Source organism: Terrapene carolina, unplaced genomic scaffold (genome assembly GCF_002925995.2).
Source record: "Terrapene carolina triunguis isolate 2854851 unplaced genomic scaffold, T_m_triunguis-2.0 Scaffold211, whole genome shotgun sequence".
Classification (NCBI taxonomy): Eukaryota; Metazoa; Chordata; order Testudines; family Emydidae; genus Terrapene; species Terrapene triunguis.
Genome location: NW_020664562.1, coordinates 11,365,456 through 11,383,580, shown reverse-complemented (window position 1 = coordinate 11,383,580; position 18,125 = coordinate 11,365,456). Strand labels below are relative to the sequence as shown.

Sequence of the window (18,125 nt, the reverse complement as noted above, 5' to 3'; positions counted from 1 at the left end):
ATCCTTACAATGTTTTTGTTTTAACGCTTCGTTCTCTCATAGTCTGGAGAAAGAATCTTTATTTCTATCACATGGACGCCATTAGAAGAAGGAAAAGTCCGAGAACTGGTAACTTTTATTGTTAATGGCATTGTAAAACATCAGGCTGTGTTGTTGGGTGTTGCTGAGCAGCCTCTGAAGAAAAAGGTAAGAAATATATTTTTAATTAACACTAATTATGTTTGTCTTATTTGTTGCTTGCTTGTGAGTCAAAATTTTGCAGTGTAGCAATTGTTTCTACTAGTGTAGACACAGATGAATTGTTGAATGGGTATCCTCAGTGGGATCCCCCAATAACTTGGAATTTGCTCTCCTTGATCCTGAAATAGCCCAAATCCGGTGAATACTGCAAAATTGTTTTTTTCCCATTTGAAAGTGGTAGAACATCTTAAGGGTGAATTATTGGAGTAGAAAAATGGCTTTAGCTTATTTTCCTGGTTGGTTTGATTATGGATTATATTGCATTGTATTGCTGTCCTTCAGCTATGTTGGTGTGTTGTTTTTGATGTGGGCATTTTAAAGTTTATGGTAAGTGCATAGAGCATGTGGCTACATATTACTTTTTTTTAGTGTGTATCTATTCAAAATAACTTAAAAAACAACCCAAAATTAAAAACTTAGTTTTTGTATCTGTTAGCTATCAATTCATTATCTGTGTGGATGAATATATAAGTGCATTATATTTAAAAAAAAAAAAAAAACTACCTTGCAAACCCTCTAATTTTTTTTTTTTGTGGTTTTTCAGAAGAGTCTTTGGGATGCTATTAAAAAGAAAAATACTTCAGAAGGATCAGTTTCTACAAGAGCTAAGAAAAAACATTCAAATGTTAAAAATGTTAACAAAACTTTTCGTGTTTCCAAAAAAACAGATACAGTTAGAAGCCCACTCCAGTCCTGTGAAAATTTGGATGTGATACGAGGTAGCATGTCCCCCCCAAAAAACTCGCTTATCACTTTAGAAAACAAACTGCCTATATCTCCTATCAGTCCTGTATTGCAAGAACATCATGATACCATTTGCACACCTCTTTCAATGAGAAGATCTACTACATACTCAGTTCTTGGTACAGTGGTAAATGATGAATTATTGCAAGAAATACACACATGTAACATCAAGAAACTTCATAATCCTAATGAGGAAATAAAATCCTCAAGTATACATAGTTCTCCTTCTGGATTAGTACAAGCACACAGATCAAATACACATTCACCTGTTTGTGCTCCGGAATGGACGGCAGCCTTGCATTCCTCTTTGACTCAAAGGAGAATTTTAAGTCCAGATTCTTTTATAAATGACAGTTATCAACTTAATGTAGAAGTTGTAGCAGAGCAAGTTGCTCCCATATTGTCACCCGATCAGTTTGTAAAAGACAACTTAGCTATAGAATCAGTGTCTCAAGTCCACGTATCTGTTTCACCGTCCTCTTTATCCTCCAGTGTGGAGACTTGTATCACAAAGAAGTCGTCATCTTCAAAATGGAAAGAAAATGAAAAAATGCAGTTCATAAGTGTATCTGTAGAACATAAGTTTCCAAATGACGTCCTTGATGAGACGCCTATAGTGAAATCTCAGTTACTTCATTGTACCAAACCTGAACAAAATCATCTCAATTTTCCTCTTTCTGATGAGGATCTTCAGATTCGCAGTTGCTCCCAAAGAGAACAACCAAAAAAACGTCCTGTGCTTTCTGCTACTGTCATCAAAAATAAGTCGTCTGCTGCTGAAAGAAAAGGAATGGAGACAACTAAGCCAAAATCTAGAAAATCTCTTAATATGATAAGGGAAGGTGTAAGTATGGTTCCTAGACATTCAAAGTTAGAAATACTCCAGAACCTTCCAGTTATAGATCCCATCTCAGGTGAAACCAAAGATGAAATACATTCATCTTCCATTGGATCTACTTTACGTAGTCGTAAGAGGAAAAATGAAGTATACTTGGAAGATATTAAGGCTACAGCTACAGAATATGTGGAAGAAACAGAAACCAAAAGAATCTTTACATCTTGTGTTGACAGTAAAATAAAAATTACTGTAAGACCATCGGTCTCTAAGCACATAAGCAGAGAGAAACTAAACCACAGAAAGAAAACCGGTGAGCATTTTTCATTTGTGTTCTTTAGTGAAAGAAAGTAACTTAAGTGTCTCCATATTTTGCTAAAATGTTATAAGGGGATCCCTAGAACTCAGCATTTCAGTACCTCTTTCTGCAGCAAGTATTACGATACTGTAGCAACTTCTCAAGTTGTCTGGTAGCAATAAAGCTTGGCTATAGAATACACTGTCTGCATTCATTTAGCAGAAGCCACTTAACTGGTATCTGCTAAATAGTCTTGTAGTGTGCTAGAAGGCTTGCCATATTTAGCAACATTGCTGGGAAAGTACCAGATTTGTCTCCTGTGGCTTTGTGGACCAAAGCATTGGTTCTGAGCAGTTTATTTCAGGCAAGACATTTGGGTAGAGGTGGTAGATGAAGGGGATTTTAAGATGAGGAGAGGAAGTGCTAGATAAGCTTTGGTGGGGCTGTGGAAAATCTAGCATGGAATGTGACATGCTGTCAAAAATGCAAATACTTTAGTATTAATGCATTTCAAAAAGTTTGCTTAAATGTCTTACCTGGTATTCTCTAAAAGACTATTCACAATGGCTCACAGGTGTGAATGCATTTCTGGGGCCATAAATTTCTACACATGGTTCTCTGCTCACTCTATTTCTTACAATTGGCTCATTTAGCAGTCTCACATTAGTATAATTCTCTCTGGTGTGCTAACACTTTATAATTTTCTTAAAATATACATCTGCTCTGAAAAGTGACCCTCGTGATGCCATTTCTTAAAGTTAGGATGGGGTTTTCCTGCCCTTGTAAAACTGTCTGTAAAGGTTCTTGCAGGTGAAAATCTGCTCTATTATATCTGTAATCTTTGTCTTCAAAATATGTTCACCATTGTCTTCATAGGGTTATACAGATATAACAACACAGAGGCAGCGTGAAGAGAGAACAGTACACAGTTTGCCCCAGCCCTAAATATAGCTACATTTCAATAGTGAAATGTAACTTTGAAACACTTACACCCAATTTAACTTATTTGAAACCTAGCATTGTTCTTCTTGAGCATATAAATGCTGAATGGTGCTTGGCTCTGGAACAGCACAGGAGTTCAGAATGAATTCATATCTTACCTCCTTCAGTGATGAACACAAGGTAAAATCCCATTTTATAATGGGTAACTGATCCAGAGACCAAACGACTTGCCCAAGGTCACATAGATAGTCTGTGTCACAATAGGGAGTTGAACCCAGGAGGTCCCGTGAACCTCGGGACACCCAGGTCTCCCATGGCCTGGGCTAGGTTCCTACCCACTAGACCATCCAGATAGATGCCAGTGGCTTAGAATTTTGAACTTCGGAAATGAATACCTTGTGCTGGTAATAGCCTTTAAAGTGGTAATCCATTAGGATGCGTATCTTCTGAGAACAATTACAGGTAATACTTTTTTCTCAGTGTGGTGAGGAAGCATGGAATGCAGTAGTGTTTTTTAATTGTCAGCTTACACTTCAATTTTTTCTTTCACTCTTTTTACAGCTGCCAAGCAAAGCAATTTATCTGCATTCTTCTAGCATTCATTAGCCAGAAGACTTATGTATAATATGCTTACATAGCATCTAGAGAATTAATGTTTCTCCATCACAGAAGACATTGAAATATTGTTTTTTACTTTTCCTGAAACACTGAAGGATGCTAATTTAAAGATTAAAAATAAAACCTCTGTTCAACCTATACCAGCTAGAGTTAAGGAATTTTCTATAGTGATGATCTTTTCTCCGACACATGTTATACCCCTACCCATAATTGACAGGGTTGGTAAAGAATGGAGTCAAGGCTATAATCCTTAACTACACCTTGCTTGCTTGTTGGTGGTGGTAGTCTCACTTTTTTTTTTTTTTTTCCTGACATCTGATATTTTGTTAACATTTTTTAGGTTCTTTGTCTAAAACTATCAACAAAACTACTAAACCCATTGATGGTGTGGCACAGTCTCAGCTGACCTTCATAAAACCATTAAAAACAGGTAAACGGAGGTTTTCAGTATCTATGAAGTCCAGAATTTTTCTTGAATTGAATGTCATAATTGAACTGGGCAAATTTTTTGGCTAATAGTTTTTGAGAAAAGTGTTGTTCTTGTTGACCCAAAACTGCTTGTGAATTCATGTAGATTTTGCCAGATAGTTATGACTGAACCAAAAAATCAAAATGTTTTGGTAAGCTGAAAATGAAACAGTTTGTTTTGATAATATTGAAACAGTTTTTTGGGGGTGGAGCCACAAAATGGTGGGGAGGAGGTGGTAGTGTGGTGATGCCTTCCTTATAACTTTTAGCTTAGTGGTTAGGACACTGTCCTGGGATGCGGGAGACTCAGGTTCAAGTCCACATTCTAGAGTAGGTCTCCTATATACCAGGACAGTGTCCTGGCTATGGGGCATATTTAAGTGGGTCTTTCTCAATCTTTTGAATTGAGGCTGTTTCATGTAGTATAAAATATTAATTAGAGCAGGGACTGGAATTTGACTCTCCCACATCCCAGTGGAGTGTTCTAACCACCAGGCTACAGAGTCATTCTCACTTTCTGGCCCAATTAATATTTAATTAGTAATGCAAAGTGGAACAGCTTCAGCAGAAGAGATTGAGAATAATCCTTAACCCAGAATACTCCCTAACTCAGTAGTTGGGGCACATACCTGATATGGGAGACGTGGGTTCAAGTCCTTGCTCCACAGTGGAGATAAAGGGGGTGGGGCTGTGTGAATGGTACCTAAGGCTTTATCTACACTACATAGCTTTTAGCGACACGGCTGTATTGCTGAAAGTCGGGCAGTGTAGTTGCTGTTTTACTTCCACCCCCAACGAGTGGAGTTCACGTCGACAGGAGAGCGCTCCTGCCGACAGCGCGCTGTTCACACTGATGCTTGCCGCGGCAAAACTTTTGTGTCTCGGGGTGGGGGTGGGGGATAACACCTCTGAACGACAAAAGTTTTGTCGCTCGATTGCCAGTGTAGACCTAGCCTAAGTCCCCTTGACAATGTAGCCCCTTATTTCCAGATTTCGTTTTTCACCTCTGCTAATAATTTGTTTTATGGTAGACAGATGTGATTCTGAATACACTCATGAAGCGGATATGTGGAATCAAATGTGACAATAAATCATGCTTCAAAGGTTTTTCAGTATACTTAAAAGCACCAGGCTACTTAACATTACCGCTAATATTGATAAAGCACTAGATAATAGCATGAGCTGTCATACCAATAACTGTCCTTGTCTTGAAGAACTTATTAGTTGAAGACGACAGCAAGTACAATAAAAGTGGCATGTGGTGTCTAAATACTTTCCTCATAATTCCATTTTTGTGCAAGTCACTCAAGTTAAAGTGAAGAACTGCATATTTTTAGGAAGAAACATAGACAAAGTTCAAATTAAAGTTATTTATTTAAATAATCTTTTCTCCCCACCCTCCCCCCTTTAAGTCATTCCTAGGCATCCAATGCCTTTTGCTGCTAAAAACATGTTCTATGATGAGCGCTGGAAGGAAAAGCAGCAGCGAGGCTTTACCTGGTGGCTAAATTTCATACTTACACCTGATGACTTTACTGTAAAAACAGAGAGTTCACAAGGTAAAGTAGGTAACTTGAAATAGTGCACTTCTGCTAAATCATGGGAACACTTTAATGTCAATATATAAAGCAAAACTTGCTCCAGGAGTTTTTTTTAATTAAACTCATATATGATGAATGAAACCACTAGCTAAAAGCTAGTATCAATTAAGCTTTCATTAATTTATCTGTGTGTGTTTAAGTAACTTTTCAATAAGGGTAATTTTTATATCAAGAGGTGGTTCACTTTTTTTTTTTATTTTATTTTATTTTATTTTATTTTATTTTATTCCCCCTGCTCCCCCACCCTTCATGAACTTCTGTCCTGAGATTGGAATGAAAGGAAATTCAATTTGCATCCCTATTTTCAGAGCTACTTTGATACCCAAATGTTAGCTCTACAGTTATCTGTTTCAGTAGAGGTTGCACTGAATTCTGAATGCTGTTTTGAAGTTTTATATATTTCTCTTTTTTTTTCCATGTTCTTTAACTGAAAGTGTATGGTCTTGAGAAGTTTGATTTTTCTCATGCAGAGTTCTATTATACTAGATATGTCATCTGTGTATTAGTGTGCATTTAAATAGAAGTAAAATGATTAGCAAAAATAGTGAACTCTTATAAAACAGATGCTGTCAAGGTTCCTTCCCCACTCTGAACTCTAGGGTACAGATGTGGGGGACCTGCATGAGAACCTCTAAACTGAATTACCAGCTTAGATCTGGTTTTGCTGCCACCACTCCCAAGTGCTAACTCCCTTCCCTGGGTAGCCTTGAGAGACTTCTTCACCCACCAATTCCTGGTGAGTCCAGATCCAATCCCCTTGGATCTTAAAACAAGGAAAAATCAATCAGGTTCTTAAAAAGAAGACCTTTAATTAAAGAAAGAAAGGTAAAAATCATCTCTGTAAAATCAGGCTGGAAAATAACTTTACAGGGTAATCAGATTCAAAGAGCCCAGAGGAACCCCCTCTAGCCTTAAGTTCAAAGTTACTTAAACAGAGGTAAACCCTCTAGCAAAAGGTACATTTACAAGTTGAGAAAATAAAGATAAACCTAACACGTCTTGCCTGGCTGTTACTTACAAGTTTGAAATATGAGAGACTTGTTCAGAAGATTTGGAGAGCATGGATTGATGTCTGGTCCCTCTTAGTCCCAAGAGCGAACAATCCCCAAAACAAAGAGCACAAACAAAAGTCTTCCCCCCCACCAAGATTTGAAAGTATCTTGTCCCCTTATTGGTCCTTTAGGTCAGGTGTCAGCCAGGTTACCTGAGCTTCTTAACCCTTTACAGGTAAAAGGATTTTGGAGTCTCTGGCCAGGAGAGATTTTATAGTATTGTACACAGGAGGGCTGTTACCCTTCCCTTTTATAGTTATGACAGATGCTAATTTACCTTTGTCATATATAGACCTATTTTTCTTTTTTATTCTCTTTTCAATTAGTAAATGCAGCTGCACTTATCTTGGGAGCAGAAAATCATCATAAAGCCAGTGTTCCTAGAGCACCAACAAAAGAAGAAATGTCCCTGAGAGCTTATACTGCTCGATGCAGGTTGAATAAACTACGACGTGCAGCATGCCGTTTGTTTACCTCTGAAACAATGGTTAAAGCTATTAAGAGACTGGAGTTTGAGATTGAAACTAGACGTTTGCTAGTTCGGAAAGATAGGCATCTCTGGAAAGATATTGGTAAGAATGTACAAATGTTGTTGATATTTAGTATTTTTGGTAAAATAGAATTGAAAGTGTATTTATTATAAGTGTAGCAAGTAGAGTAGAAAATCTTTTTAACCAGGTGGCTTTGTAACAATGAAATATGGTTTAAAAGTGTTTGCTGAATTTAACATTTCATCATACTTTGCATTCATTTCAGGAGAAAGACAGAAAGTCCTCAACTGGCTTTTATCTTACAACCCTTTGTGGCTACGCATAGGTCTGGAAGTAAGCAATGCTTCTTATGGATACTCTATTCTTGTAAAGCCTGTGCCAAGAGTGGATCTCAAGTTCAACTGTAGCTGGCAGGCAGCTCTGGTTTATTATCAGAACAGAACAATTTCACATTTCCTTTTAATTCATGGTTGTCTTGTTACAAAAGAGAATATTTCATCGGGCAATTTAAAAATGCCTTTCTGTGAGGAATACCCTGGAACTGGGCTGATGCTCCTTTGCTGTTGCTCAAGTAACTTTACCCTTCAGTAGTTGGTAGGAAATTGACGCCTAGTACACTCCCACTATACTGCAGCCAGCTATGTTGGGACTGGTTAGGGAGCTCCTGATGGAAGCAGAGAACACTTTCCAGACACCGAAGAGCCAGTAGATCACATTGATACTAATTTTAACTTTTTAGATGGGCATTGCATTTGGGATACCTTCCGGAATAAAACTAGGACTGAAACTTTGTTTACTGTTTTGCAGATTAATCTGTTTTCAAAAAAATGGGCTAGGTTGCTAATTATTTTGGCTAGTGGGAAACTCTTAAATAGTGTACTGCTATTTATTTTGAATATATCCTACTGAAACTCTAAAGAAAGAAATAATACAATTGTGAGCATTTTTTTAATTTTAAAGAGTTTCCTTTATTTTTTGTTTTTTCTCATTAGACTATTTATGGAGAACTGATTGCTTTGGAGAGTAATAGTGATATTATGGGTTTGGCAATGTTTATTCTCAGTCGCCTACTTTGGAACCCTGATATAGCAGCTGAATACAGACACCCCACTGTACCTCACCTTTATCGGGATGGTAATTACTACTTTTTAAAATAGACTATTTTTAGCATTTAACTTTGCATTCATAAATAACATCTTTATGAACTTAATATTTTTAGGTCATGAAGAAGCTTTGTCTAAATTTACACTGAAAAAATTGCTGCTGTTAGTTTGCTTTCTTGATCATGCCAAACAGTCTAGAATCATTGACCACGATCCTTGCCTCTTCTGCAAGGATGCAGAGTTCAAGGTAAAGTATGGTAGCCATTTCTTTTAACAATGTTGTTTGATGTTTGAACATATGACTTCATATGCATATAATATAAAGTTGCTTTTTTAATGTTAAGACTTTAGTACTATTCACACTCAGCAAATCTTCCAGGAGGTCACTAGCTGTGTAAGACTTACCATCAGGACTTCTGAAGTGCATATAATTTATAGGGAGAGCTCAAGATCCTTGCATTCTAGAGGTGCTTTCCTTCTCTTTCTAAGACTAAATACTGCTCTGCCACAGCATTTGTCATCTGAAGTTAAATCCTCTTGCATTTTGAAAGTTTATCTGAGGGCTGTCCTACAATACTTTGTTCTAGAAAGCTAGGCTGCATGTACCTATCTGTCATGCTAGACGTTTGCTTAGTAAATAGCCTCATTTATGTTTAACTGACTAGAGTAAAAATGGTTTTTAGTTCAAGTCATGGTATAAAAGTGTCTATTACTTAGACTACAACACTGTTTAATGAGTTAAATGCATGAATAAATAAAAAGAAAAATTGTTCACGAACTTCCCAGGATGCAGAACAGGTATGATTAATGTTACAGCAGCTTGATTTTTTTTTTTTTTTTGCTGTACACCTAGGGAAGTTATGAAAGCAGTCATTAGGAAACCAGTTAGCTATCTGTGTCAGCGTTAGAATATTGTGGACACAATTTAAATGCCATGAAGAGATATTTAAGTACTTGAATTTTTGTATCTTATGCATAGTACTAAATGACAAATAACAAAGCTAAAGGCATTTGGGGGAAGGGATCAAAATGGTCACTTGGTCTAAGTTTATTTTATTTCCTCTTAGAATAGTAAAGATGTTCTACTGGCATTTTCACGAGACTTCCTGAGTGGTGAAGGTGACCTTTCCCGTCATCTTGGCTTCCTGGGATTACCTGTTAGTCATGTTCAGACACCACTTGATGAATTTGATTTTGCTGTTACAAATCTAGCTGTAGACTTGCAATGTGGCATTCGTCTTGTGTAAGTTGATACAGAATGGTTTTGTGACTATCTATATTTGTCTAATCCTTCTGTAAGCTGAACTAAGACACTTCAATATGAAATCTCTTTATTGTTAGGAGAACAATGGAACTCCTCACAAAAAACTGGAGTCTCTCAAAGAAGCTAAGAGTTCCTGCAATAAGTCGTCTCCAGAAGATGCATAATGTTGATGTTGCCCTTCATGTTCTTAAAGAGCGGGGAATTCAGTTGAAAGATGAATGTGGTAAGAATTGAAAAGTAGTGCTAGAATAACTATGCATTTGAAGAACAGGAATACATATTTTAATCACTGCTGTATTTGATTTATAGGTGCTTCAATCGAGTCTAGGGATATTGTGGACAGGCACAGAGAGCGAACTTTAGCACTGCTGTGGAAAATTGCCTTTGCTTTCCAGGTATTGCATAAAGTTGTGTGTAGTTGTAAAGAATTTTAAGAAATGTTACAAACGAGAGGAGATAATGCGTGGCTTGCAACAAAGAATTTGTAGTCTTTGAAATCGTCAAGTCTGGATTGACCTGGCTGGGTGACCCATGAGAATGATCTTTTGTGGATTCTCCTTCCTGGTTAGACCTCATTGTGTAATGTATGTTCAAAGTGCTTTATAACTATTAGCTACATTGATGCGCTAGGTTCTAAAATGTAATACAATTCAGAACTCCTTTTAATTAGGTTCTGTACACTTGTTCATAGAATTTCTTTTGTACTTGTGCCAGATACTATAACAAAGGTTAAGTATGTGATAACAATGGTCAGGTAATTTGGCCACAGAAATTAACTTCTTGCCACCTGCTGAGGAATTCTCTTAGAGCTACTAAAAATAGCTCAAATAGATGGATGTATTTAATACCACTTCCAAACACTTGAACATTCCCTTTGGTGAACAATCATAGGAAGTGAATTCTAGAGCTGTGGCTCTTCCACGTAACGTATTCCATCATATGTTTCTGGGATCAAACTGGGAAAAACTGAAGAAATAAGCACCTTTGGACTTAGTATGAAGGCTAATTAGTGTACCTATAATTGGGTCAAGGATTATGTATAGCCTTAAATGGAAGAAGGAAGCGGAGAGTAGAAGAGTTGAGCTTAATGGCAAGGTTTAAGAGGTTACTTGAGCCAAATAAATATTCTTCAAAAATGTATATCCAGCTTAAGTGAATCCAATAGGAAGGAGTATACATTATGGAAAGTAAAACATAAGATGTAAGTCTGAAAAGCAAGTAGCCAGAGACTTTTTTTATTATATATAATATCTTAATGCAAGAATCCTGAGGCGAATACTGCTGCAGAATTATCAGGAAGCTAAAGGAGCAATTGAATGCTGAAGAATATTGCAGAGAAAATGAATTATTCATTTGCATCAGTCAACAACAAGATGTTGGAGGAGAGCCAAAGTCTCTTTAATTAGTTATGTAGATGACCACTTCCACGATTGCATTAGTTAGGATTAAGAAAAAATACATGTTTTTGGGGTATAAACCAACCATCGATCCAGGTAGGAAGAAAATTTCCCTATAAGTTTATTTTAAAAGCATCTGGTACTGGCTACTGTCATCTAGGCTGCTGGACTGAAATAACAACTGGTTTGATCCAGTATGGAAACTGTTATATTACTAAATAGTGGGAGCAATCAATCCCTGGCACTTACTTAAGATGCTTTTTCCGAAACTATCCCCTCTCCATTTAACCACATCAAGTATATAAGATCACTGTAACATTTTTTACATATCAGAAAAATTGATTTGTTTGTTTCCATTAAAGGTGGATGTTTCCCTTAATGTGGAGCAGTTAGAAGAAGAAATTTCTTTTTTAAAGAATACACACAATATTAAGACAAAATTGGCTACTCTAGTGTCCTGCTCTAATCAAAGTAAAGTGAGAAAAACCAGCAGTACTTACTCATCTGAAAGTTACAGCAAAAATGTGAAGCTGCTGATGGATTGGGTCAATGCTGTTTGTGGGTTTTACAATACTAAGGTAAGTAGTCCTGTTGTTTTGTGTATATATTTCCAGGTTTTGTACATCTGCAAGTACATTTTCTTGTAATGGGAACTGTTTATATAAGTCTTTCAACACTAAATCTGTTCTATCAAATATATATTGATTAATACTGATCTGTTACAAGCATTGTAATGGATGAAGTTCTATCAGTCTTACTTGGACTATCCCAGTGGTGGGACGTCAGATATCCAGGATGTGTTTTCATAGGCCCAGTTGCATTTCTATCATTTTTAATACATTCTCCTAATAGAGAATTCCCACAGTGAATGTGTATACTACCTGCTTGGCTACATATCAGCCCAGGGAAATCCTCCCTCTATTAGTGAGCAAGCAGAATAAACTCTTTGAAAGATTTCCTAGAAGGATCTCATTGGTGACTGATTCCAGTCTGTGGGAAAGGACATGTTCTTAATGAGCCTTTTGGTCCAAAATAATTCCTCCACTATATAAGTTTTTCATAACCTTCAAGCACTAAGATTAATATTAAAGATAGTCATGTGAGTATTTGTCCCTCCCCAAGCAGTCATATCATTTTTACAAGAGGTAGGGTGTTTCTTACGGACAGGGAGCAAGGAGTGAAACCCTCTTCAAGGAGACTCACTGCTCATCAGAATGGCTGATACACCTGCACACTTTAGGAAAGCAAAATCTAACTTAATTATTTTAAGCTTAGGAGGCTTCAAATTCATTTCCCAGGCATTGCCATTTCTGAGTCCTAATCAATGAAGCCTCCTTCCTCTCTGAACTTCATGAATTTCACTTTGTGTATTTTCCTCTGTTTCTGTCTCAAGTGCATCCATGCCTACTTCTCTTTAATACTTGTGTATGTGGAATGTCATCCCTGATGTTGTGTGTCTCACAATCAGTCTTCATTTAAATGCCTTTGGTTTGTGTGAGGGATTGTGACCATTCTTTAACTCCCATAAATAAAAATCAAAGAACTAAGATGATGGATACTGTACCACCCAAGCAACTCCATAGCATGTGTATTCCTTTCTCTGTTCTGCTTGTCTTGCTTTCCTAATACTGCTTCTCTACGTATTCTTGCTTTCCAAGATAATAGTCAGTTGGCTAAGTATGTTTAAGATTTATGGGCTACAGGTGCTATCTTATTCGGAAAATATTTAGCACATTTTGGACGCTGGTAAAAACATCAGTAACATACTATGCTATAGTATAGAAGGTCCTTTCTAGGATCCTTCCATAGAATTCTCCATGTCTGGCTTCTTTAACTATTGTTGTTCTATGAGATGCACTTTTACTTTGATAGACATCCCTTTATATTTCTGACTTTCAGGAATGGAGAGCCATAGCATGGACTCAGTTAATGAGCATTACTTTCAGATAACTTGAATTGCATATATTTAATTTTCCTTTGTATATATTAAAAGAAATGTGCATAGCCACATTCCTATCCAGTTACAGATATATTATGACAAATGAGACATATTTTAAACTTGTACTAATTCATGAGTGTGAAAAATTTCAAGAGAATTCTATTTTTTTTTTTTTTTTTTTTTTTTTTAACCAGGTGGAAAACTTCACAGTATCTTTCTCAGATGGCAGAGTATTGTGCTATTTGATTCACCACTATCATCCATGTTATGTGCCTTTGGAAGCTGTATCCCAGTGTACCACTCAAACAGTAGAATGTACAAAAACTGGTACAGTAGCACTAAATTCTTCCTCTGAATCTGATACATCTCTAAATATGTTGGATGGAACATTTGACCAAAGTGAGTCATTCTTTAATATAAGGTTTTGAAACAAAATAAATAGTTTAAAAAAAAAAAAAACCCTTAATCTGACTAACAAACATGATTATATTTTTCCTTCTGTGTTAAAGCTATAACTACCTCAGTCCTCTATAAGGAACTTCTTGACAATGAAAAGAGAAATTTCCAGTTGATTAATACTGCAGTTTCTGACCTGGGTGGAATACCAGCTATGATTCATCATTCAGATATGTCAAATACTATTCCTGATGAGAGGGTGAGAGAGTTTTTATATATATATCATATAAACTGTCATCGTCTCCTGAACAGGCCTAACTTACCGTGGTGTTTTTTTTTTTATATATATATTTCTTTAGGTTGTTATTACCTATCTGTCGTTTCTGTGTTCACGGCTTCTAGATCTTCGAAAAGAGACTCGAGCTGCTCGGCTAATTCAGTCAGTTTGGAGGAAATACAGACTGAACGCAGAGCTAAAACTCCATCAGGTATCTTTATCAAGGACTTCATTCTTTTGTGAAGTAGTACAGTAAAAGCTGTTATCTGGCCCTGTACCAGCCGGAAAGCTCTCTAAACCAGCATTTCCAATCATCATAGAAAGTCCGGTTGGCGCCGGGCCAGCAGGCTACCTACCTGGCTCCGTGTGACTCCCCAGAAGTGGCGATGTGTCCCTGCTGCTCCTAGGCTGAAGAATGGCCATGCAGGCACCGTCCCCCACAGATCCCATTGGCCGTGGTTCCAGGCCAATGGGAGCTGCGAAGGCAGTGCACAGGGCAGGGGCAGCACGCAGAGCTGCCTCTGCCTAAGAGCAGCACGGACAGGTAGCCACTTATGGGGAGCTGCCTGAGGTGAGCGCCCCCCAGAGCCCACGCCCTGCACCCTCTCCCGCACCCAATGTTTAGTTAACTGGCATTTTTCACTTACCGGCACCCCCCATTTCCCCAACATGCCGGATAAAAAAGTTTTTACTGTAATAATCACTCTTGGTTTGTGGTACAGTACGGGATACAAAATCAACAAAGTTGTAAATGGATAGTCTTCAGAGAGTAGTATTTGTAACTACTTTTTGAGGACTTCATATGTTACTAAGATGGTTGACACAATCTTGCTTTAGAGCAAAATGCATCTTTTCATTCTCTTCTGAATGAGAAGTAGTCAATGTAAAGACTAGTGCTCTGCCAGGGTTACATTTAATGTTAATAAGAGTGTTTCAGTCCTTTTCCCAAGTCAAGGCTGAAGTGGCTTTACTGAGCTTTATGAAGAACTCCACACTTCTTTACAATTTAAAATAAAATGAAAAGAATACCACATTTGAGCTAGGTCTCTTGCCACTGTGCAATGTATAGGATTTGACACACAATTTGACCAAAGCATTTCAATTGGAATTTTCAACAATCTTGGTGTTCCATTTCTGACTTCCTACAGGGAATTATGCTAAATTATATGTTCATTTTGAAATATACAAGACTATAAAAATTGCCAAACAACTTGTTGCCCACTTCAAACTTTAATTCAGGTACTTAAAAGTGAAAGGTAGCTGGGGTACATTCAAGGCTGCAGGATTTCACCATGCTTCGTTACCACGTGTATAGCATTACATTTTTCTTCTTCGTGTAGTGTCCCTATGAGTACTCCACTGTAAGTGTGCTTGAGTCCCTACACTGCTGATTGGAGAACTTTGATAGCAGTGTCTGTTAGGTCCACTCATGCACTGTCTCTCCTTGTGCTGCCCTTGCGTGGTGCACCAACAGCATGCCTCTTGAGCCTCGCCCAAGAAACCTCCTGGAATACCCCCTTGGCCGCAGCATCTAGGGGTTCTTAACTGCCTCAAGAGATCGAGGAACAGGAAGCTGGTACCAAGGAGGAAGTGACACCAAGGAGCGTATTCTAGTCTCCGGACGAAGCCATCATGCCTCCCACTCCATCTTTGGCAGATGACTTTCGTGTTTTCCAGGAGCTTGCAAACACCCTCCAGATACAATTGAAGGAAGTGAAGGACACCCACCATCAGCTCTTTGACATCCTTCACTCTTCATTCTCCTCAAAAATTGCCTTCTTGATTAATGAGGCCATTTTAGTCCTGGAAAACATCTTATGGCAAGCCCTGGCATCAGTAGTGCCAACCTGCAAGCGAGCGGATAAAAGATAGTATGTCTCAGCCCAGGAATCTGAATTCCTATTTTCCCACTCCTCACCCAACTCCATTGTGATGGATGCCGTCAACTCCCGCAGCCAATAACATCAATCCAGGACTACTCCCTATGATAGGGATTGGAAGTGCCTTGATCCTTTTGGCAGAGAAGTGTTCTTCTCAGGCACTTTGCAGTTCTGTATCGCCAACTACCAAGCCCTCACGGCAAAATACAACTACATAAATTACTCGAAACGGAATGACTTTATTGAAAAGTTGACAGAGACACATCACAATTCCTTTAAGGCCGTTATCCAGGAGGGCCAATTAGTGGCAAAGATGTTGCTGCAATCTGCCCTCGACGCAGCTGACATGGCAGCTAGGTTCATCTCTACAGCTGTGGTAATGCAATGAGCATCATAGCTTCATTTTGTCAGGATTCCCAAATGAGGGGTAGTCCACAGTTGAGGACCTTCCGTTTTGAGGGCACGAAGCTCTTCGCTGGGAAGACTGACGCCTTCGTTCGCACTCTGAAGGACTCCAGGCCTACCCTCCAGTCACTGGTTATCTATACACTAGGACAAAAGAGACTATTTAGTCCCCAGCCCCAGCATAAACCATACGCCACCCACCCTCCTCCCCTCTACTTCAGAGTTCTTGTTAATGACTCTGGGGTAGAGAAGGAAATAAGGGAGGTTAGCCTGCATGTGCTGATAAGTCTTGTGGTGCAGCACGAGGAGCGACAGTACATGTGTGGTCCTAGCAGACACTGCTACCAAAGTTCTCTGATTAGCAGTGTAGGGACACAAGCACACCTACAGTGGAGCATCCATATATGGACACACATCTCAAAGAACCATCATTACTGCACAAGGTGAGGAACTTCGTCGAAGAGTTCCTTAATATTGAAGTTAAAAGCTAGAACTATTGCTACTATCTAAAGTTAAAAGTGCTGAACATGTGAATAAAGATTGTCCAAGGGGAGAAAGTACAAGTTATGTTCTTGCCATCTATAATGACTTACCAGCTGAAATCCCTAAGATCTATTTCAGGAAAGTTTGCTTCCAGTAACAGGAGGTGAAGAAATAACAAATCTTCTCGCCTAAGCTAAAGGGGTGGGGGAGGGATTGAAATATGATACTACATATATATATATTAACTAACTTTTGTTATTAGTGGGAAACTGTCTCCCTTTGACAAATCTCTGAAAATAACTATAATCAACATAGTAGTTTTACTAATTGGCATTTATGTATTGCAATTAGAGGGATCCTGTTTTGATGCTGAAAAAGCAACTGAAACTTATTTGAAAATGTGTGTTTGAGGGAGAAATAAACATTGTTACTCAAACTAAGATCTAGTGAAATGTGTATTCCAGTAAATTTTTGGAACTGATAATGCTGTGACCTCATTTTCCTTCAAGAAATGATGGAGGCTTAGCTTTGGGTATCTACTCTGTTGTTTTTTGTTTTTAAACTAAAAACAAACAAACTTTCAATGGAAATTCACTCCTTGCAGGAAAAAGACAAAGCTGCTCGGATTATTCAATCAACTGTAATAAATTTTCTGTCTCACCGGCGCATCCAGAAAAAAGTTAACGCAGCAATTTTCATTCAGAAACACTGGAGAAGATATTTAGCTGAGAGGAAAACTTTGAAATTAAAAAAGGCAAAACTGGAGGAAACTAAAAGTGAATCCGCTATAGTCATCCAGGTACGATTAAGTTAACAGGGGCAAAAAGCAATAAAGCTTTTTAAAAGAAGCTTCTTCTCTACTTAAAGTTGAAGGGAAAGGCACATTCCAATGTCAGAGGTTTTGCTGGTGGCATCACAAAGACTTAAAGCAGAATATTCTCTGCCTTCAGTAGCTGCAGACTAAACTACCCAGAACTCTAGACTATTCCTTTGAAAGTGCCAAATGGGACATAATGCTGGTATTTGCTGTTGTTTTTAATGTTTCCCATTGGTACACCAAAGGGTTTAAAATAGTGGTTCCTAAATTTCTGATCACATGGTGCTGTTTTGCTTCTTTTCCAGCTGCTAAATAGCACTGGGCCTGAAAATTCATTAATTTCTTAATAATCCTTCTCTATATAAGCAACTGCTATAGGTGCCACAGGATGCTTGCTTTTAGTGGGAGGAGAAGTAGTCATCTACTGTCTCATTCCTGATTGTGCTAATACCCAAGACATTTTCTCTATTAAGATGTGGTACATACTTTGAATACGTATGAGAGCCCCATATTGTTACTTTTAATTCAGAACTCTTATAAATAAGAATATATAAATAAATACCCAACAGTAACTTGTGGACTTCAACCCAAATGCTAGTTAAACTTTTTGTAAGAAAACTCTGGGACTTTGTTAATTCTCAGTTTATTTCTCAATAGATTGAAAGGGAATCTTAACTGCTTTAATAGTTCGCCCTTTGGCACAGAATTGGTATGTAAAAAGAAATAGCCTTAATACATTCTGTATTTGTGATCATGAAAAAAGTTCTGGACCGTTCGTCTGTGGGTTCCAATTTATTCACTGCTACCCTATCCCCAGACTAATAGTCCATAAACTGAGGATTAATGTTGAAAGTGGCAAAGTTGGGGGTTCTTTT

The 18,125-nt window shown here is 37.9% G+C and overlaps 1 protein-coding gene across 1 annotated transcript in view; it reads left to right on the top strand.

The window, feature by feature from the left end:
* Positions 1-949: 949 nt before the first annotated feature.
* Positions 950-18,125, top strand: part of LOC112104414 (abnormal spindle-like microcephaly-associated protein homolog) — a 34,327-nt gene continuing 17,151 nt past the window's right edge. The window contains exons 1-15 of the mRNA XM_024196720.3: positions 950-2,132; positions 4,018-4,107; positions 5,558-5,704; positions 7,125-7,370; positions 7,555-7,622; positions 8,282-8,423; positions 8,509-8,639; positions 9,460-9,635; positions 9,734-9,879; positions 9,966-10,051; positions 11,416-11,631; positions 13,187-13,391; positions 13,502-13,647; positions 13,748-13,876; positions 17,038-17,232. Coding sequence (XP_024052488.2) covers positions 965-2,132; positions 4,018-4,107; positions 5,558-5,704; positions 7,125-7,370; positions 7,555-7,622; positions 8,282-8,423; positions 8,509-8,639; positions 9,460-9,635; positions 9,734-9,879; positions 9,966-10,051; positions 11,416-11,631; positions 13,187-13,391; positions 13,502-13,647; positions 13,748-13,876; positions 17,038-17,232 — 3,291 coding nt within the window. The 5' untranslated portion in view covers positions 950-964. The remainder of the gene's footprint in view (positions 2,133-4,017; positions 4,108-5,557; positions 5,705-7,124; positions 7,371-7,554; positions 7,623-8,281; positions 8,424-8,508; positions 8,640-9,459; positions 9,636-9,733; positions 9,880-9,965; positions 10,052-11,415; positions 11,632-13,186; positions 13,392-13,501; positions 13,648-13,747; positions 13,877-17,037; positions 17,233-18,125) is intronic.